The following is a 23,472-nucleotide window of genomic DNA, read 5'->3' on the forward strand; positions in this document are numbered from 1 at the left end:
TGCCGTAATCCGGTTGGTATTATTAATGCACAATCATTGTTATTATCAAATTTTTTTTTTTTTTTTTTTGATTATATCCGGAAATTATCAAAAACCGTTATTAATTAATCTTATTGCATTGCTTCTTTTTTTTTTATCATATATATTGATTTATTTTTATTTTTAATTAATCTATTTGTAACTCTTTTTTTTTTCCTTTTTTTCTTTCCGGAAAATATTTGATGCGAAATTTTCATCTTAATTAACAAATGCAACCGATATTAGCAATAATCGTTGATATATTTTTTCTGCTAATTACAGCTAATGTTGCACATATTTCACATATTCGAAAAGTAAGTTATCATTTCTTTCATTTTCTTTTTTTTTTTTTTCATTTTTTATTTTTTTGTTTGAAATATTTAATTTAAATTAATTTTCTATTTGATTTAAATTAATTTCAAATGAATCATATTAAATGCGAAAATAAATCTACGATTATGGAAGTTGGTACAATAGCATAACTTATTTTTTTTTTCGAATATGTTTGAAGTAAAAGAAAGAATAGAAAAGTTGAAAGTGTAAAAATTAAATTTTGCAATATTAGATAATAAAAAATAATAAATAAATAAATAAACATTTGAAGTATTAATAATTCTTCAATAAGATGAAATTTTTTTTTAAGACAATTTGATCTTTCAGAGATAATTATTTTAAGATCAAATATTATAATGCTAAATTGAACATTACATAAGCATTTCTTACCATCCTCAAAAAAAATAAATATATTAAATATATAATTTTATTTACTTAATTATTCAAATTTCTTTTTTTCTTCAAAGGAATTATTTATTAAAATTTATAGTGATAAATATTACGTAAAATGCGCAAATATCTTAGACAAATATATTTTGTGTTATTTAATAAAATGTTACTTTGTACTGTATGTTAGTTTTTTGTTTTTTTGTTTTTTGATAACTGTTGAAATATTTATTTCAAGCAAATACAAATGATCAAACAATAAAATGAAGAAATTCATAGAGAGAGAAAAAAAAAAAGTAAAAGCACAAAAAAGGTTGGCATGAACTTCGTCGAAATAATATGTAAACAAGTTCAGATATCAAAAACAAATTATTTCATCGGAATGATCAAATGAAAAAAAGGGAACAAAAGATTAGTATGAACTATAAAATTTTTTGAAAAAGTATGATAAACAAATTTAGATATTAATTAATAAAATTTATCAAAAATCATTTCTTTAAAATTTTTTGAAAAAGTATGGTAAACAAATTTAGATATTAATTAACAAATGATATTTATCAAAAATCATTTCTTTAAAATTTTTTGAAAAAGTATGGTAAACAAATTTAGATATTAATTAACAAATGATATTTATCAAAAATCATTTCTTATTTGTCCTTTTTTTCTTTTTTTTTAATTCATTGTTTTAAACAGAATTTTTCACAATTTTATTTTTAAAGCAATAAAACAAAAGAAAAAAGAGAGAATATTTGACGAATTAATTTGTGTCAACATTTAAGCAATTCTAATCAATCAATTAATTAACTAGTTAATTAATTAATATAATTTAGGCTCATTCATATTTGGATCTTCGTATCAAACTTTCACCAATTGATGACACAACAATTTGTGAAAATGATCCACCTTGTTCGATACCATATGCTATTTCAGTATTACATTCTCCCAATCATTTTGATTTATTGGTATATTTATTTATTTGTTTGTTTTTTTTTTTTTTTTTAAATTCTTTTTTTCAACTTTTTTATTGCATTATTTTGATTTAACCAATTACTTTTTTTTTTTTTTAAATTAAAGAAACGCTACTAAGTAAACAAAAACGTATAAATAACGATTAAAAAGTAACGTGTAAAAGATATACGTAAGATTTGACATTATAAAATTTTAAAAATTGATTTTAATTAAATATTTTAAATGGATGGATTTGAATGCTAAAAATAATCACTTATCATTCACTTACTTTTAACCTTTTTTTTTTATTATTTTAAATTCTATTCCTTTTCCTTCTATACAATTAAACTAATTAGTTAATTTTTGTTGAAATTTGTTAAGTTAAAAAAGTTTGGAATTTGCTGAGATTTATTGCTGATTTCAAACGATACTTATACATCTATGAAAAGAAAATCTTCAAACTAATTAGTTTTGTTTCAAAAAAAAAGAAAATTTTTTTTGAGAGAGAAAAATTCATTTTTTTGTTGAAGATTACTATTTTTGTTATTTGATCATTATTATATGTATCATTTAACTGAGTAATTCAATTTTAATCAGAGAAGAAAAACTAAATGAATAAATATTATAAATACAAAAAAAAAAACACGTTAGTAATAATGAAAGGTCAAAAAGATAGCAAAGAATTAATCTTAATAAACATCGCTGTTTGTTTTATTCAAGAATTCATTAATTATAATATAACATAAGTAAGGTTTAACACAAATGTTATTACTTATAATAATTTCAAAATTAATAATGAAATTTCTGATAAACATTTCTGCTCATTTAAACAATGGACATTGTAATTTAACTTGATTATTAGTCGATTTTGATAAATTTCTTAGTGATAAGTTTTAAATCACATTGTTTGAAATGTTAAAAATTTGATAAAATATATTGAATAAATAAATTATAACTATCATAAATAATATAACTAGTATGATATTACTAATATATTATAAATATATTCAAAATGAATATTCAGATTAATAATAATTTAGAATATAATGATGCAAGATGGTGGATTATTAAGACACAATCATAATCGTTATAGCGATTCAACAGTGATACGATTAACAAAAGCAATGAAATCACATAATGGTAAAGTATATTTGGGATTGCGATTTTTTGATTTACCTGTTGGCATGCAAGGTTAAAATTTATTCATTATTTCATTTTAATTTGTAAATCACCAAAAAAAAGCAAAAATATTTTTCTAATCTTTTATTTTTGGCATAATTGTAATATTTGAATAGTAGTAAGATGATAATACATATGATAATATAAGTGATAATAATAACAATCATGTTTAATCAGATTATAGTTTTTAATTTTTATAAATTTAACAAACCAAAAATTACTACATATATTTGATTTCTTTTTTTTTTTTTCAGTTCCGATTATTTTTAGATATTGAAATTGTTCGATTGAATGATCCATTTTAGATTACATTATTATGGATGTCACCATGGTGATTGAAAATGGTATGAAAAAAAAGATGGAAATGATAACAGAAAATTATCGACTTCATGTACATGTTACCAAAGAGATGGAAAAAAGTTATGATATGAGAAAATTGATAAAATATTTTAATCTTAACTATCTGCTACATGAAATTTTCCTTGTAAAGCAAGTTTGTTCAGACAAATTTTCATAGGAAATGAAAAATTATATTTTATGACTTGTTGTCACTATAAATAATGAAGGAGACTTGAAAATTTATTTGAATAAATTAATGATAAATATAATTTTGTAGGTTTTTTATCAGATAACATAGACACTGATATGATAAATTCAACAAATTGCCAATGCATTCCAAAAAATTGTGCATGCTGCATGACATTAAATGTTGCAAAAATTGGACTTAATGATTTCGGTATGTATCTATTTAATAATTTTTTTTTTTTTTTGCTCAAGAGAATTTTATTTATTTTTATGTTTTGGTTTGTTTATTGATAAGAAAACGATGACACTTGACAAAATATTTCATGAATTGTGGATATTAACGATAAATCGATTACTGGTGATTAAAGAGGATAAAAAGATTTATTGTATTTAATCTATTAAAAAAAATTTTTTTAATTCTTTTTTTAAGTCTTTCAATTTTTTTTTGACAGAGAGAGGAAAAGAGAAATAGCAGTAATAGCACTTGTGATAGAATGCATTCCAATCTATACGATTGCTTCCAATTAAAAAAGTTTTGTTATTCATGGATTGAACATTTGCGCTCTTTTTGGTTTATTAGCATATGAGATAAAATGAAATATTTTCGCTCTATTACTGACATAATTTAAATTTAAATGGAAATAGAATCATTTCTTTTTTTTGCTTTCAATAAACATCACAAAGAAATTGTTTTCATTTAAGAAGAAAGACATAAAGCTTATTGGAATTTTGTAAAGCTAAGAATTTCATACGAATTTTGAAATTTTTCACAATAACACTTTTCCCATTTAAAATTACAGAAAGGATGAAATGTTTTGAAAATTCAAAAACGATGCAAATTTCAAACATTATTCTCGTATTGTCTTGTCTCGACTTGTAAATCTTAGATTTGTATTAGTCATACGAAGGATAGCATACAAAATCAGAGTTGATTAGAATACCATTTACTAAAAAACTAAAAAAATTCATCACTATTATGTCAAATATTTAGCTGTACTGCATTATAATATACCTATACCTGCTGATATGCAGTATATTTATACGTAACAATGTACAAAATATATCTATACTTACTGATCTGAACATATCTATACTTATACTTCTTAGTGACTTCATACTGTAATGCATTATGTTACGATACAATACAATATACTTTTAGTCACTGATATTGTATGTACAGTAAAAAAGTGATGCAGTATGATAGAGGACAAATCATCTACAAATATATTTTGTCTTCAGACTGCTATCTTACATCATCGTATCTGTGCTTACAGCGTACTGTAATATATCGTATCCGTGTTTACGACATACTGTAATATACAGTACAGTACAAAAGTGCTGAAGCGTGATGTAGAAAATTGAAAATGTACTGTACCATGTATAATGATTTATATAACAGTAGTGATGCTGTAATATATCATACTGAAACATAATATAGTGCCCATATAATGCAATATATAACATTACAGTATCGCCTGGCATACTGTAAAGACATACAGTATACCTGCACCTATACTTATAATGATTATATTTGTACTCATCAAAAAAATGTGCTAATAGCAAAGTTTTAAAATAAATTAAAAATTTGCAGCATGTGTAAATATTACGTATATATCAGAAGATATCGGTGTTCGTTTATCTTTTTCTATAAATGGCTATATTTATATTTCGAGAGAAATATCATGTTAGTTTCCATCCTTTCATTTTTCATAAATTTTTTTTAAAACCAAAATGATACGAATTTAAAATGAATAATACTTAAAAATATGCACTGCTTTTTTTTTTTTCTTTTTATTACAAACATGTAACAGTATATATGGAAAAGATAAGATTCACTTACAAATTTAATTTGTACAAATTTCACTTGAGAAATTTCTTTTCTATTATTTTCCTTGCAGTGCGTAATCCACCACCGTATTGTTTGTCATTGCCATTTTTGAAGGAATACGCTAGCATTTGCTTACGCTTACGTAATGTAAGTACTTATAATTTTTTAATTTAAGTGTTTCGTGCTTTCCTTGAACAATTTTTTTTTTTTGAATTTTAGCAAAAACAAATTAAGAATAAAGCGAGTTAATTTAGAATCTAATATGAAATGGAAATATCGTTTTTAGTTAAAACTTCGAAAAAGAAATCTTGACGGTTGCTTGGAATTAGACGCTGAATTGTATCACGTCCACGTGGCTACGATACATCTAGGTTGTTTCACTATACCAACCTGAAAATCGCAATTTGGAAGCAAATATAATAAATATATATATATATATCATTCTTGTTATATTTTCTTGTTTTATACTATTTCATCCTTGTTAACTAAAATCTTATGAATGTTTCAGACATTTTTACAGACATTTCAAAAATATGTAGGATATTTTACGTTTGGAGAAAAGTTTTCATATCAATTAAATGTTTAACTATAAATCCCAGTTTGCTAAATGCTAAAAGATCAACTATAAAAGTTCGGTATAAATCTGAACTCCATTCATCTTATTAATCATAATTCACCAACAGTATAAAGTTGACTGATTTTCATTTCAAATACACAAAAAAAAAAAAATTACCCCTAAAAGGATAAAATATCAGGTGTTTAAAAGAAAGGAAACTTCATTTTACAAACATACTGAGTTTGAAAACACCGGGAAAATCCGAATTGTCACCTTTAATCTTTCAGTTTTGAATTTGTAGAGATTACGACGACTTATATTATAGGACGCATCCTAAATCATTTTGACTTGGTTTCTTCGAGAAAAAAGAAAATAGAAAGAATTTTCGATTTTCAAGAATCTGATTTCCAGAAGTCCGTTTTAATTTTCTTAATTTTTTTTAAAAAAAAAAAAAAAAAAAAAAAAAACCTCCGAATAAGTAAAAATATTTTCTCATTTCTAATTAATTTTCTTTTCTTTTTATAAAGAAACTTAGGATAACCTTGAAATTGCTCGACAAATAACAATTATAATTTTATTGATAATCTTAAACATAAGAAATATGCTTAAATGCTAAATGTTTGAATGTATTATAATAATGATCACGTTAAGAGTCAAAAATTCAATCAGTAACTATATACATCTCACAGGTATAACTTTAACTTTTTTCAAATACTGATTTTGCATGCAAAATTTGAAAAACTTCATGCCATGACATGCAGCACCGAAGTTACCCTTTTTGTCAACTGCAACAATCGCACCCATAAAATTCGGATATTTGCGAGAAATTGCACGAATTGTTATTTCAGCAGCTTCTGCGGGCATTTTACCTTCACGCATATGGTGAACTGTTTGAAAGCTATAATATATTGCATAAGTTTGCATTTTAATAAAATTAGATATTAAAGTCATTAAGTTAATTCATAATCAAATTTGAGCCAGTTTTTTGATATGAGAAGTGAAAATGAGAAGTGGAAGTCATCAATTATCTTACAAGTGTCAACCAAAGTTAATTACTAATTGAGCCAGTTTATCTTCAAAAATACCTAGGAACAAATCTCATCATAATATCACCATCGCCGGTACTCACCGCACCACCGATATCATTATCAGCATATGCACCAGCACCTGGTATTGGTGAATCACCAATCCGCCTGAAATTAAATTAATAAAAAAAAAAAAGACTGAAATGAAAAATTTCAATCATTAGTTATAAAATGTAACAAATTTTCGGGTTGTAACGACCACAGACAATGTATACCACTAAACCGATCTAAATTAAATTTAGAATTGATAGTATTTTAAGCCAAAACTCATCATCATTTAGTATCCGACTCGCTAGAACTGTTTGAAACTTTGAGAAACATATTCATCTTCGATTTCAGATTGGACGATTATAAAATTATAATCACTATAAATGCAAGATTTAAATCTAAAAAAATTCTCAACTGGATGTAGAAATCATACTTAATTTAGGATGTTTCAAATTTGATTTCCCCCATCGTAATAAGAACTAAAACAAACATTTACTTCTGAATAAATTACCCGGGAATTTTGTGATTAGCACCATTAGTCGATGTACCAGAAGAAATATTGTTTTCAAAATCAACAACAATCATACCAATAGTATCATGATTACGATGATAAGCCTAAAAGAAAAAAAAAACTTATTACTTCTTTCATGGTTTTAATTAAAGATTAAACGGGTTGGGAATTTCGACTTATACTAATTTAGTTTAATTTTAAAAATCCTTTTTTACATGAAATTCAATCTAAAAATTATCTCATAATATGAGAATTGTAATAACATAGCAATACGATGAAAACAGGAAGCAAATATTAATAACTTGGAGCACGCCAAAAATGCCACAGAGCTTTTTAAAATGACGACGAACAAAAAAAAACAAATGAGCAAAAAAATGAATCAAACATTTTTATGACTAAACTTTTCTGGTAGATCAGTGATTGCCACATCAGAGTATGCTAATTTATCTTTATCATTGGTAGGTTTATATGGACCACAAGATTTGGTCGGATCAGGTGATACATTCTAAAATTAGCACCAACAAAAATTTATTTCATGTCACAAGAATTTTTTTTTATTTTTACAAAATTTTTTTTACATTTTTTACAAAAAAAATTTTTACAAAATCTAATTCACGTGAAAAAAATTAAACCTAAATTGAAGGAAACTTTAAAAAAAATGAAACATAAAAAAAATCAAAGTTAAGCTTAAATTAAAATTAAAACTAACATATAAACTAGAGTGTAAGTTATAAGCTAAAAATAAAATTTAAGTATTTAAAAATTGGTAATAAAATGAACTTTTCGGTAATTTGGCTGACAATTATGTTTGATCCATTTGTGATGCTCAGCATAGGAAGTATTGGTATACAATGATTCATATTTGAAGCCCATTTCGAGAGCAAAATTGGCTGCTAAATTAACAAATATGTTTATTTATTACTTTAAAGTCTAAATTTAAATAAACTGAGCTTCGAAGTAGTAAATAATTATTATTTGTAAAAGAGTATTTGTAGATGATAACTGGTAAAATTAAATGCAAATTTGTAATTTAAGAACTTCATAATTTTTATACAAATTACACAAATTTATAATTTGAAATAGTATGAAAAAAAAGTAAACTGAATGCAAATAAACTTACAGTAAAATTTGTAAAAATCAATAAGCTTAATTCTGAATTGATAAAATGAATTCTAAATTCATTACTACTGAGAAACATTACATTTATTACTACAACATTGATAATTTTTATGATAGATATATTCATACCTTATCCTTATCATTAACAGCAATAATACGATTAAATTAATATAATTTTTCCTATCTCAAAAGACAGCAATAACAGTTAATTTATTATAGCTTAATTTAATGTGTTTATATCTTAATTGTCTTAATTGTAATCTATTTCATTAGGTTAGACATTTGATGACTTATATTGAAGTTAAACAATTTTGAAAGTTTTACTTAGTTTTTGAGATAAAAATTAAAAAATTTTGGTAGGAAAAATTCATAAAGTATGCAAATTTTGATCTATGATATATACTTTACCTATTTACTCATAAATTAAATTAATTTGAATAAAAGTAAACATACCATGTTCACCGACCAAAATTGAATGCTTGGTGTATTTCATTACTGCATAAGCTACACGTGCTGCATCCTTGATATTTGGTAATGAAGCAACAGCGCCCATTTCATGATTCAAACTAAAAATTCCTCCTTTTTTTTTAAAAAACCAAATAAATTGTATTTGTAGTAAATTAAATTAAGTGTTAGATATCAAATAAAAAAAAAAAAAACCTTTTTAACAATTTGAAATTTGATATACTTTTGTAAATTTGACAAGCTAATCAATCTCCTACAAATAATGTAGCTATGGATTAAGCTAATTTACTGAAATAAGATAAAAAACAATTTATGAATGCTTTAGATATGATGGGAAAAAAATATGTATATTAAAAAAAGTAATGTAAACAATTAAATGATTTAATTCAGTATACCAATAAGTAAAAAGAAATCATTGACCAAAATAATTCCAATATTTTCTTTCTTTTTTTTTTTTCTTTTTTTCTTCATACATTTAATTAATTTGAAATAAACAAAAATTTTTAAGGATGAAAAAAAGAACTTAACAAATATACCCATCATAAATGAGTGCATCAAGTCGAGTTTCACCTGTTTCATCTGGTGAACCACCATACCCAACACTTCCATCACATTGTAATTGTTCACATTCTGTTAAACCATTCAATAATGATTTCATCCTATCATATGTTTTTGTTAGTGTCGAAAATGCTGTAAAATAATAATTCATCAATTAATTGAATCTTTACTAAATAAATATTTTTCAGTAAAGTTATTATTTTTTTTTTTTGATTTGAAATTAAACATTAATAATAGTATAATATTTGCTAATAAAAAAAAAAATCTACAATATACTTAACTAATCGGATAATAATCTCATGAAATACATATTTCCTTGTAGCTATCATTTGGTCAGTCAGCACAGAATTATGTATATACTATATACTAATTAAAAATAATTAAATATACACTGATTAAAATTCAAATATATATATGTACTAATTAAAAACAATTAAATATATACTAATTAAAATTTAAATAAATATACATATATACTAATTAAAAATAATTAAATATATACCAACTAAAATTCAGAAATATATATACTAATTAAAAATAATTAAATATATACTAATTAAAATTCAAAAAAATATATCTACTAATTAAAATATATACTAATTAAGAATGATTTAATATATACTAATTAAAATTTAAAAAAAAAATATATCTACTAATTAAAATATATAGTAATTGAAAATGATTAAATATATACTAATTAAAATTCAAATATATATATGTACTAATTAAAAATTAAATATATATACTACTAATTTTATATATAAAAACTAAATATACATACTAATTAAATTTATACTAATTAAAAAAAAACATAAAATTTTATTCATTTATTTATTAAACCTTTTCTGGTAGCAGATTGAAAGCCATCAGCTCCCCAAGTTGTTACTACCAGTGGTACTTCACATTGACAGTTTTGTAACAGAATATTGAAATAAATTAGTGCACTCAACCATATCATTATAACTGCAAAATAACTGTAAAATTTACTATCTGAAATTTAAATTGGAAATTAAATGCTTATAACTAATTTCTTATTACTTTTTTTTTACGTTTCCTTTTTTTAATATTATAAACTAACATGAAAGTTTAATTCATTTTTAGAAAGTTAAAATTATCCTCAAATATGTATTACATTTTAAAAATTATAGTTTTTTGATTCAAAACTTGTCCTGTTAATAATGATAAACCGGAAAGACATTTTGAATTTGTCACTTCACTGAGAAATAGATAAAATCCCTAACAAAATGTTATTGGAATTATCCATAATAATTTTAAAAACTGTTAGATTTTAAAAGCTTTCCGGATTTACATCTCATTTCGAATGCATTTGATCATATAAAATATTAACGAAGCAATCAATATTTTTGATTGCTATTTCTGATAAATTAAATTTTTAGAGTAAACTACAGGAAATGGTGCATAAAATTTGCATAAAATATATATAAAAGAATAATAAAGGTAATATTTCAACATATAATCAATTAAAAAAAAAAAAAAAACTTTTTAAGTCGTTCACAATGATTTTAATTTGATAAAATAAATTCAAATGATAGGAGAGGAAGCCTTTTACGGGTAAAATTTGAAATGCAAAATATATCAAAAAAAAAGGGAAAAAAATCCCTGAAACTTTCGAGAAAAAGATCAAACTTAAATTTCTCAACAAATGTTTTGTAAACAATGAATATAAATATTGGAGTTATTGATCGGTAAAGCAAAAAAAAAAAAAGAAAACAATTAAAAAGAAAAGAGTTTTATAAAAGATATTCAAAGCTAAAGTTGATTATTTCGAAAAAAAAAAAATAATTCCTTTTCTCTAATATTCAAATTTGAAGAAATGAAAGCTTGGAAAAGATCGAAAATTTACCTTGAATTATGAAAACATTGTCAAAGATTAAATTAATGATGAAAAGTTAGAAAATTTTTAAGGTAAACTGCATGAATATTAATTTGTGATAATTTCAAATTAATTTGGTATCATTTTTGGATCACATCACAATCAATTTCTTGTTGAATGTGAATTTTGAATTATAATTTTTAACTTTCATTTAACAAAATTACATGATTAAAGAATTTATCCAAGTTTAGAAATGAAAAAGCTGTAAAACATCAATCATCTATTACGCTTTTTACATCTTATTACTGAATTAACGACTGATTAAATTTAAATTTAAATATTCTAACATACAATCATTTCATGCATTTATATTAATTTAAGCAGCAGATAAATTAATAAATTCTTTTACGAATAACATACAAAATTTTAATTATAAAAAAAAAAAAAAAAAAATTTAAACAAGAAAAGTTTTTTAATAACATCTGTATGAATTGCATTTGCTTTGTTTGATGTTGACACATTACTCATCAGCCAATTGTTGATTATTACCACTAATTTTATACCAGAATAGAAAATTCAAAATCAAAATTAAAATTGTATCAAAAGAATGAGTTAGTATATTTCTACGCAGATATAAGTAGAAATATATATAAATATGGCTTAAAACATAAAGATTTACTTCTTTCATGCACACATGAGAAAGTGACAGAGAAGCCTAGGAAACTACGAATTTTAAAATTTCAAAAAAAAAAAAACAAAAAACAAAAGGAACACCATTAATCAATATAAAGCCGCTAATTTCGACAGATGAGCATTCAGATGGAAAAAAAAAAAGAATTTTATGAAGGAAAGGAAAAAAAAGTATAACACTAAGTAAGTGTAACTTCTTCTGCTGACTAAGAAAAGTAGTAGATGATTTCAGATTTTTTGGAGTTTTTTTTTTTTTTTTCGGAACTAAAATTTTATATGAACCCGAGAATTTTACTCTTTTAAATTTCCAAAACAGAACAAAAAAAAAAAGAAAAAAAATATTTCTAAATGGAATGATACAAGAATGCATATATGTATATAGAAATGAAAATTTCAGAATAATGATCAACTTTAAGCTTTATAAAAATTTAAATTTTTTTTTTTTTACTTCAATAAGTAAATATATTGAAAGAACTAGTTTAGCTAGTAAACATTTTATTCTTTCAAGAATTCAACTTGGAAGACTTCATGAAATTCGAGATCAGCAGCTTGCAAAAAGAAAAAAAATCTAACCAAATACGACGAGAAAAAGTTACTTTCTCAAACATACTTAAGCAAATGTGTATAGGCGAACAGCAATATCATGATCTTTTCCTTCGAATATCGTAATAAAATAAAATGATAAAACATATAGTACAGGAAAAAGAGATAGGATGTGACAATGTAAATCATTTTTGCTAATTTGTCCGGGTTAACAAACATGAAATATTATTAAAGATGAAAGGTTGAAGAATGACAAACAAGAAAAGTAAAAGGCTAAAAACTAGTAAGCCAACAATAATGAATTAAATGTTCACATACAGTTTAGAAACAATTTGATTAAGAGAAAGGAATTCCTTCAAAATCCCTTCCCCTCCCAAAAAAAAAAAAAAAAAAAAAAAACACAAAGTTCTTGTTCATGTTAAATAAAACAAAAACAAAAAAAAAAAGGAAGTTGAAATTATCCTAGCAAAATACTACGTAATTCACATGAATGGACGATGAGGTGGCGGTGGTGCCGCTTGTTGCGCTTGTCCAGCTTGAGGCGGTGTTTGACCTGGCGCTATACCATACACCGGTGGTGCAGCCGGTTGTTGCATTTGTGGATTATATCCTGGTTGTGCATACATACCGATCATTGGTTGTTGAGCATATATACCTGTAACATAAGACAAAGGTGCATTTACTGAGATGTAAATTGAAATATAATTAAAATGAAAACAATTCAGCATGAAGCAAATAATAAAGCAATCAAATGCAAGGACTATATTATATCATATACTACTTTATGTACCTTCTATTCAGTTACTCAAACTAGCAGTTATTAAGTTATAGAATTGTAATAAATCTTCACAATACTACCATATCTTTATGTTAATCCGTGTTTTATGACTTTCTTTATCACAGATTTATTTCATCCAAATAAAAAAATATGAACTGAAGAATTTGTTTTCTATTAAATATTATATTTTGTTATTTGCAAACCTGGTTGTGGGGCATAAACACCCATTGGTGGCCATTGCTGTGGTGGAATTGCAGCATACTGCGGTTGTGCCATTGCATGTGCTCCACCTGCAGGTCTTACACCACCTTGATTATTCCACTGAATCGGTTTCCTGGAAAACTACATTTGTTGCAATCTTCATTTTGAATAAATGGATTATAAAATAATTAGATATAATCTTCCCTCAATACTTCAATACTGCAAATAACAAACACAAGTTTCTTAATGATATATTAAATACGCAAAACAAATTACTCAAATAGAATCAGCTAAGTTGTAACAGATATGAAATGTTTGAAAATTCTTACCCATGATTACTTGTTCCTTTACCGCTCACCGAGAGATTATCAGCTAGTGATGATAGTGCGCTATCTAAATCACCACTATTGAATTTACCAGCTTGTGTAGTGGCAGCACATGGTATCGGTGGCAACTGTTGTGCTCCGTATGCATTTAAATTAGCTGCACCTAGAACAAAAATATTGTAGAAAGATTATGAAATTTATAATTTTTTTTTTCGATTATGGAAAAAGAAGCATTGGAGTAAACCAAATAAAAAAGACAATATGGAAATGCTAAAATAAAAATAATTACTTGCAAAAATCAATGAAATCAACTTGAAAATGATAAGTTATGAACTATTACGATGCATTTACACCAAATAAAAACCCTTCAAATTCATTTTGGGAAAAAAAAAAGAATAGAATTCAATGCAACACGACCAACACAAATGAATAATTGCTCAATTATTATTTCCTTATAAAGTTTTAGAATATTTTTATAAGCTTAAAGCTTATGACTACTTAATCCCATACCACTGCTAAATTACAGATTAATAACATTTCTATTTATCATATATCAGGTGAAAATCCAAGTGTTTGGTGCAAAAGCATTCAAAATTCATAAAAAAAAAAAAAAAAAAAAAAACAACTAAAACAACCACAACAACAAAAGTAGCAATAGTAAACAATAGAAATAATAACTACAACAACAACTTTATTACTATGATTCAACACAGAAACAAAAGTAACAGCAAAAAAAAAGAACATTGATAAGTTAACTGCTTCATTAACTTTGAACATTAACTTTAGGTCTATGATCAAAACAGTAAAACTGAAAGTTCAGCTCAGGATCTATAAAGTATTACTCCTAATCATCAACTACTTCTCATCTGCATTCTTCCAAACAATTTCGTATTATGAAAAAAAAAAAAAAAAAAAAACTCATTTATTCTTTAAACAATCAGGAGACAATCAGTTAAAATCCCGTTGCTTACGAGAGATTCTGAGCTGAAAATAATCATGCAGGTGATGTACATAATTTGTATGAAGATATAACATGATTACCTCCAGGTACGCTTTGCATCCCTAAAAAACAAATTAATATTCAATATATTTGCATAAAAGATGAATATAAGAAGATGAAAAAGAAGAGTAGATTTAATGAAAAATAAAATGAAACCAATGACTAAAAGGTATAAGGTAAACCAGGATGTGGTGCTGTTGCCTGTTGATGTAAAAGACGTGGAATAACCGGCGATGAATTATAACTACCATCCATACGAGCTAAAAATAACTGATTATATCAGTAGCAAAGAAATTGACTTAGAATATGAAAAAACTGTTCCGATATTTAAACATTATAATCCTTCAATATATAATTCAAAAATATAATAATTAATTTAAATAATTCAAAAATAATAAATAATAATAATTAATTTAGCCGTCCGAAAAAAAAAAATCCAAGATACAACTATGCTAATAGTTTTTCAATATTTTTATTTAACTTGCAGTGATAGCTAAGATCTCAGCCAATACAAAATTATACAGAAATTGATTAAATTCCACCGTTAAGTAATTCGACAGACACTAAATTCAACCGGAATTCTACTCAGCTTTTTACTGAGACTTTAACTATATTTTTTCTTCTTCTTTCTATATGATTGAAAAAGAACCATAGAACAGCAGTAATAAAATACTTTAGAAATGGCGAAAAATCAGCATTTCTCGATTTCATTGGATCGCTAATTTTTCTAATTAGAACATATAATAATTATTCCCAATAAACTTATGAAGCAAAAAAAAATAAATGATAATAACTTCGGTATTTAGAACAAAATAAAAAAAGCTAACAAAATGGAGTTTGTTCGTAAATTGTAAGGTTTTGATTCGGAATCACTGCTGACGGTGGTGGTGGTGGTGGTGGTGGTGGTGGAGGTGGAGGTGCTTGGGTAGTCATTCCAAAATGAACCGGCGATACATTTGCTTAAAAAATACAAATAAAAATCTAAAATTAACTCAAACGTTCATCACTTTCATAGGAAATTTAAAAGGTAGGTTCTTTATGCAAAGGATGCAAAAATCAGTGAAGAGATTTTGAAGAAATAAACAAACCGGATGATGCACCAGATGGTGGTGCTCCAAATGCTGGTATATCCGGTTGCTGAGGTGTTATCACAGTAGCACTAACACCAGCTGTATGCAATGCTAAAATAAACAAAAAAATTGTATTACAGAAATATCATGAACGGACCCAAATTTACCTTCATTATTTAGAAATCAAAAAAAAAAAAGTAAGAAAAAATAGAAATTGTGACCTCAAATTTTCCTTAAATTAATATTGAATTTCAAATATATAATATCGAATTTCTACCTTGAGCATTTTGTTGCATGGCACCAAATGGATTTCGAAGAGCTGAATTGACCATTTCACTTGGTTGCTGCGGTACATTACTAATATCAGTACCCGTAGCACCAACTGCTTCATCACTTTCACTACTTTCACCATTTTTGCTCCAAGAAGGAGCAGTAGCTGAACCACCTTCTAGATCAGATCGTGAAACTGCGGAAGACCAATGCTGTGGCGGAATTGCATCTTGCGAAGCTTTTCCGGACCACTGTTTATCGGTTTCTTCACATGATACAGACCATTGCCGAGATACTGGTGGTGCAGATGAATCGACAATATTATTAGTCAGAAATGGATTGAATCCGACTGCAGTAGTTGATGATCGTTTAGGTAAGAAATGGTGATTAATAAGAAATAAGGAATAAAAATTTTGGGGGAAAAAAAAACCAAGAAATGGATGAAAATCATGCAGAGAATAAATAAAATTAAATAACAAAAACAAAAATAGTAACAGCAATATAACATGCAAGAGACTATATTTTTTTGAGCACAAGAATCTCTTACACATCTAACAACAATAGAATAAATTGCAATCCTACTATCAAAATCTTTCTAGCTATAATCACAATTACAATAACATCATTACAAATAGCAACAAGGAAACAATAAATAGTAATAACTATAACTAAATAGCATTGACAACAACAATTTACCACTACCACTGCCATGTACGTAAACAAAGAAAATCCTGTAAATTTACATAGAATATTAAAAAAGCTTCTCGACTAAATATAAACAACCATTAATAAAAAAAAAAAAAAAAAAATAATAAAGAAAGAAAGAAAAAGAAAACTGTGCATAACAAAATACAGCTAAATTTCCAACAAATCTTTCAATAGTGTATATCAAATTATCAAAGCACAATGCATGATTTAAACAAAAAAATTAATATCAGTGAATTTAGAATGTTCAAGAACTCGTATTATATTTTGCACTGCGCATGCAAGACGAAACAAAGAATAAAGAGCAGTAAGTGCACACTATTTGATATTACATATGTACAAATATAAACAAGTCAATGCTTTCATATAATTATTGTCATTTAGATAATAAAAAATCATTTTCAAAAAGATAGCAAACCATTAGTTTCAGTGGTTGCAGGAGCAACTGCACCGATATTGAAAGCGGTTGCAAAATCGGCTCCAAATGCATTTGTTCTGCCTATATTCGGATATCCCGCAAAACCTGAAGTTGACAATAATATCCATGTTTAATAAAATATTAATAAAAGCATGTTAATACTAATACAATTTCAGAAGTTTCTGAATTTCTCCCAATAGTTCTTGTCATAGAAGAAAGTTTTTGAAAGGAAAATTTCAAAAGCATTCTTCTTAACACAAACCAGGAGCAGAATTAGTCGACATAACTGTAGCCGATTGCTGTTGGAAAACATTTTGAGCGAACGGATTTGTTGGATCCAATGCCATTGGCTGCGGTGTAGCATTAACTGGAGCAGCAGCTCCATAACCTGAAGGAGCTGTAATTCCACCACCTGCTGGCATAGGATCAAAAAGGGTTAGAAGATCATCACTTGGCTTCGTAGATCGACCTGCATTGCTTCCTGATGATTGAGCTGCAGCGAATGGATTGAACGAATGTCCTCCTACATCAATTCCGGATGAACCAGCCGCTACTGCTTGTCTTTTTCGCTGCTCCTACAGGAAGAAAAAAACAGATTTGATTTCAATAAAACGATTTAGTTGCAAAAAAATTTGATTCCAGTGAATTTTTTTATTTTTTTTATGATTATATGACAGCCTTAACTCTGTGTAATAAGCTTGCTTATGAATTAAGAACAAATTGTTTCAAAGATAATAAACCCCGAATAGTATTATAAAGTCTTGTAATATCTGATCAACAGAAATAAAATCAATAAATTCCAGAAGGCAACATCCAAATTACGAAAATTCTCAAAAGCGAATTCTATCTCGACTACTTCTATGTCAATTTATTAGTTAGAACTAGAAACACAAATACGATCACCTAACCATCTGGAAAGACGTATAAAAATATAATTGTAGTTGGATAAACTATTACTGATTTGCAAGGCTTCTATAAGATAAAGAGAAATTGAAAAGAATAAGATAGTTTTTAAAGAATCGATGAAGAAACCTCAAATAACCGTAATCGTTCCTTTTCCTCTTCTAAATATTTTTGCTTTGCTGAATCATCAATAATTCCCGTTTGTGCGGAAGAAAATAATGGTGCAGATTGTGCCATTGCTGCATTAAATTGTTCCTGGAAAAAAAGAGTGAGCTTATGAATGCACTAAACTTATGAATTTTACAATTTATTAGTGCATTAGATTAGGGTGCCCAACAATTTTTTTTTCTTTTTTCATAATGTTTAAAACAACATAGGAACAAAGATGTCGAAAAATTTGATCATAGTACTCGAGTATATAAACGTATAAACTTATTTTCCTCACTAAGAAGATCAAAATATATAATAAATAGACAAATGTATAGTAGAACCATGAGATAATAAAAAATAAATAAATAAATAAAAGAAAAATATACATGATGAACAGTTGGAGGTGCTCTACCACCTTCCAAATAAACTAGATGTGCTTCTAATGCTTCCAATAATGAAGCCGGTGCTCGTGTCAAATCCGGTATTTCAGCCCGATCAATACCCACAGATTCCGCTACCTTTAAGAAGCTTGCCACTTTGTCCAACCTTAGCTGAAAAGTAACTACTATATAGCTTTTTCTTCGAGAAAACTTCTAAATTATGACTACGTCGATGTTTCTTACTAAAGAAAAAATGTACTATGCTTTCAAATGAAAAAAAAAATGTGTGAAAAATTAATAAAGCATTTTCATTGAAGCATTCAATACAACATATTATTTTCTGCTGAAAGTACATAAAACATCCAATAGCTTACTAGAATACTAACAGTCATAATATTTCAATTAATCTTATAAAAACAGCTTAACAGCTAAGCAGTGATACATAAATTAATACTTCAAATAAAATTAACAAAGCAATCTCACTGCTTCTACAATTTAGAACCACTTTAAAAAAGGAAATCAATTAATATTACCAGAAATGATTTATAGGCATCCAGCGCATCACGACATTGCTTCTTATTCATATCGAAATATTTTTCAAGCAAATTAATGACACCATCATTATAACACGCAAATAAGCGAATGAGATCACGAAAGAGAAGAATGAAAGAACAATTGATGACGCCATTATTTAATTCGGCTGAAGTTACCTGAAATAAAATTTCTTATTAAATTAAGCATGTGACTTAAATTTCTAACGATAACAATAAATTCCAAATAACGTATTCGAAAAAAAAAAAATTTTTTTTTTGTATTAACATAATGAAAAACCTCTTAAGTAAAATATTTATTACATACTATTCTCATACTTACTCTTTTTCAATCATTATGAATAACTCAGAATAGACAAATAAGTAAAAGGTATAATATATGAAAAACGCACAAAAAATTTCTCAGAAATGCAATAGTTAAGTAAATCGGTTACGTATTAAATTTACTCAATCAAATATTAATTATTCAAATAATTTCATTATTTGCACCATTTTGCTGAATTAATAATTCATGCATTACCATTCAAAAATAAGCTTTTCTGTTATAAATGATAACATATCAGTAATAATAAACGGATATTAACAGTCGGAAAATTAAAAAGTTATTTTAATGTGTCAATTTAGAAGTTAGCCAAAAACAAAAAGTGTTCAATTAACACAGGATATAATTTGTCAATCTTATATCTTACAAAAAGCTATTATTACTCGTACAGCAAAAAATGAGAAATGTGGAATAAATTCTGTCTCGAAAAACAGATCAAAAATAAATAAATAAAATTTACTTGGAATTCGAGAAGAGCATCGATCTGATTTTGCAAAATTGGTAATGTTTTCAATAACTAAAACAATGGAAATGATGTGATTTCTTAAAACCAGCAGATATTAGACCAGCAGATTATGCAAATATTAGATAAAAATTTTTTAGAATCTAAAAAAAATTTTAAATCTTGATTTACATTTCTGTTAACTATTTGATCTCAGCTCAATTCATTCAAATCAATTGACATCTCTTAAATTCTCCTCACTTTAGCTCAACAATAAACATTATATACCTTATCTGCATTCATCGTTCGTAGAAGACCATCTTCACGACCACGTTTTACTTTGCAAAAATCGAAAGCGCATAAGCGATACGTGTAGATCTTTTCACTGATATATTTCCCATAACGTCGAACGTGTTGCGACATATCATAACCTGCAATGGAATTTCACTACTTATTTAAACAACGTAAGCAGGATTAAATTGAAGCAATACAGAAAGTTAATTTCTGTTCAAAGGTTAAAAACAGTTAGACCATACATCAAATTATCTGTAACCAAGAAATAATATTTTGAAATTCAAATTATTTTGTTGTCCCTCTTTACTTGTAAGGAATGAAACCTTTAGAATATTGTGAACTTGTATGATTTATGAAATTATTTCCAAGCGATAAAGAATGAAGTTTCCAAAATATACTTTTAAGTCAAAAATATTCTTAAACTTATCTACTTTAAAATGATTAACTCTAATTGTCGTCATTATTATCTATAATAATCAGATCTTTCAGAATTATTAACAATTAAGTAATTTTTATTGTAATTGGAAAAAGGAGTTGCTTACTTGCATTACTGTTCAGAATATTAAGAACAGCAGATTATCCTTAAAACATTTGCTCTCCTTAATAATCCGAACAAGATAATTCAGTTTCATCCTAATTCGAAATTAATTTTCATATTATCTTTAGCTTTACAAATTGATTTTTCCCATAATAAACTACAACAATTTCTCAATTACTAATAGCAATGCGTCTGTCAAATAAAGAAGTCTGAGCTAATCACCCATAATAAATTTATAATATCAGCCGTCCCATATCATCCTATTTAATCTAGATATGTCTCATTTTTCTAATAAATATCACATAGAATTAGTTGGAAAATTACAGATAAATAAAAAAGTGATGGCCCAGTGTAAGAGCAAGATGATAAAAGGAAAAGTATTGATATGTTAAAAATATTGGAAAGCTTTATCAAAGAAAAATTGTATCAAAACATTGTGCTAAAAAAAATTGTAAAAAAAAAATACGCCCGAAATATATCTGCCCGTGCATGATTAGATTAGAGGTAGTGTCAGTCCAAAACAAAAAAAAAAGAAGATAAATTTATGGATGATTCATTTACCAACAAGAACCGAATCCAGGGATGCCCAATGTTTCGTTGACGAACGCGTATAATCCATGGGTGAATGACCTGACGTATTTTTTAACTTTAAATTCAATACATGAAATCTTTTGTTTAATCGGAAAGAGAGATAAGAGAGCTACAGAGAAGGAACATTAAAATAAAAATTAGTCAAAAATCAACTAAATTCAAATATGTTTGCGAAATTAGAATTAATATCTGCTGATAAAGAGGTATAGTATGAGAAAAGAAAAATCACTTAAAAACAGAACATTTTCATGTAGAAAGTTATGCAACTCAACTAGATTCACATATATTTGCAAAATTAGGATTGAAAAACCAAAAAATTTTAATCGAGATATTAAAATCTAAAATTTTGTTGAACACAACAACAAAAAGAAATCAAGCTTCTCAAATGATGATAAGGGGATTTTTTTTACACTGTTCATCAACATATACCGTTTCATTTCATCCATTTCTGCTGATCGGAATATTAGCGTCGGCACATACTCATCTCTAATAATACCTACCTTGAGCGGAATTCTTGTCCAAAAAACTGCCCAGATTGAATGTCGTATTACAGGATGCAAGATACTGCGAAAATCGCTGGAAAAGATTGAAAAGAATTTGGTACACTAAAAGTAATTGATATGAATCAAAAATAGATAATCGAGACCACCATTAGATTTTAAGTATGTTTCAAAAGTAAGTAATAAAATACCAATAATACTACATTTCACGTATGCGTATGTCTTAAAATTAAAAACATTAACACATATCTTGGAAATGGAGTAGGAATTTATGCATTTTATAATTGAAACTGGCAATTTAATTAGTCAAAAGAAAAAATCATAATAATTCTGTGTTCAAAAATTCCTGCCTATTGTTTAAAAATGAAACTGGTTAAACCGGCTAGAAGCATAAAAGAATTACTTCATTTCCATAACACATTATGTTATGAATAGTGATAAGAGCTTTATAAACAACTGTCCAATTGGGATTTTGGGTTCGTTCAATCAACAAATTTGCCATTGATGGGATGGAAACATTTGGCTCCTGCGTACAATGTAATAAATCTGCAATAAGCAATCAATAGCTCATTTTTTTTATATAATAAAATTTTAGAACAATCTTTTAACTCTTTTTTGCATTAGATTATTAAGGATTATCCAATCATTTCTTCAGCAGTTACTCGATACATCTATGAAACGATCAAATTTCATTATTTCAAAAAAATTAAATCTTTCGAAAAGCTAGGAACCATTCGTTAAACTAGTATAGGATAACAAATGCTTCTTAAGTCAAATTATTTGTGCCTTCATATTGATACATTTCAAAAATTACTTAGTTATCATTTTGATGTTAAAAGTGATGGATTTAAATGATTTGAACAAGTTATGCTTACATTAATACTAATTCTCTCACATTACAGCTATCAAAATTCGCATCAAAATTCTAATTTCATTTTCAGTTAAGTTCTAATTTCTCTTTTAAATTAGCTTAAATCCGATACATTGTAATGTAGTGCAAAGAACTTACAGTCCAAATGTTTCCTTTTTGGTGCCATTAATTCTTCGGTTGTAGCTTTACAAATTGTTTTACCTAATTGACTACCGGCTAAGGAATGTTTTGCAGCCGTAAGTCGATCGGTAATTGTTTGTCCACCTGTTGTAAATGGCATTGGTTGATGTAATGCTTTCTCGATGGTTTGCATGTTTGTTTATTTAGTTCAGTGTTATTATAATGAAGTAAAAAATAATAATGATGGAAAATTTTTTCAAAATCTGCAGTAACCTGAAAATAAATAACATGAAAATATGCATACAAGGTAATTATTAATAAAATTAAAAGTAACATATGAAATAATTTAAAAAAAACGTCGAAATCGAATATTTTACCTCGTATGTAAAAATTTTATAAACAATTAAAGATACGGAAAGCATAACGCAGTAAAATTTCAACAAAGTAGTAAAAAAAAAGAAAGACAACAAAAAAA

General features: G+C 26.2%; 3 protein-coding genes and 1 non-coding gene across 5 annotated transcripts; 1 reads left to right on the top strand and 3 right to left on the bottom strand.

The window, feature by feature from the left end:
• Window positions 1-248: 248 nt before the first annotated feature.
• Window positions 249-5,612, top strand: Bm254 (Uncharacterized protein; the record flags this gene model as incomplete). Its single annotated transcript, XM_043079939.1, has 8 exons — window positions 249-332; window positions 1,569-1,700; window positions 2,727-2,877; window positions 3,171-3,284; window positions 3,482-3,601; window positions 4,982-5,074; window positions 5,289-5,365; window positions 5,505-5,612. 8 exons carry the CDS (start codon window positions 249-251, stop codon window positions 5,610-5,612), a joined length of 879 nt encoding a protein of 292 aa, XP_042935873.1.
• Window positions 5,613-6,446: 834 nt separating this feature from the next.
• On the bottom strand, window positions 6,447-10,458 carry Bm5202 (N(4)-(Beta-N-acetylglucosaminyl)-L-asparaginase, putative; the record flags this gene model as incomplete). Its single annotated transcript, XM_043079940.1, has 8 exons — window positions 6,447-6,672; window positions 6,860-6,967; window positions 7,359-7,462; window positions 7,744-7,863; window positions 8,139-8,251; window positions 8,931-9,043; window positions 9,479-9,632; window positions 10,341-10,458. 8 exons carry the CDS (start codon window positions 10,456-10,458, stop codon window positions 6,447-6,449), a joined length of 1,056 nt encoding a protein of 351 aa, XP_042935874.1.
• A 2,591-nt stretch (window positions 10,459-13,049) lies between these two features.
• Bma-unc-11 (ANTH domain containing protein) lies at window positions 13,050-23,190 on the bottom strand (the record flags this gene model as incomplete). 2 transcript variants are annotated; one of them, XM_043079941.1, is made up of 19 exons in its annotated part: window positions 13,050-13,222; window positions 13,549-13,679; window positions 13,876-14,035; window positions 14,914-14,934; window positions 15,055-15,132; window positions 15,700-15,831; window positions 15,961-16,053; window positions 16,220-16,561; window positions 17,336-17,440; window positions 17,598-17,910; window positions 18,368-18,493; window positions 18,775-18,939; window positions 19,302-19,478; window positions 20,102-20,158; window positions 20,372-20,514; window positions 21,477-21,545; window positions 22,007-22,082; window positions 22,410-22,552; window positions 23,016-23,190. In XM_043079941.1, 19 exons carry the CDS (start codon window positions 23,188-23,190, stop codon window positions 13,050-13,052), a joined length of 2,679 nt encoding a protein of 892 aa, XP_042935875.1. The 2 variants fall into 2 exon arrangements, with proteins under 2 accessions (XP_042935875.1, XP_042935876.1); XM_043079942.1 differs by lacking the exon at window positions 21,477-21,545.
• On the bottom strand, window positions 20,922-21,001 carry Bma-mir-5852. Its single transcript, XR_006228164.1, has one exon. It is a non-coding gene; the product is annotated as a pre-microRNA Bma-mir-5852 (primary transcript).
• Window positions 23,191-23,472: the final 282 nt, after the last annotated feature.

The sequence above is a fragment of the Brugia malayi genome (assembly GCF_000002995.4).
Source record: "Brugia malayi strain FR3 genome assembly, contig: Bm_v4_Chr3_scaffold_001, whole genome shotgun sequence".
Lineage (NCBI taxonomy): Eukaryota > Metazoa > Nematoda > Chromadorea > Rhabditida > Onchocercidae > Brugia > Brugia malayi.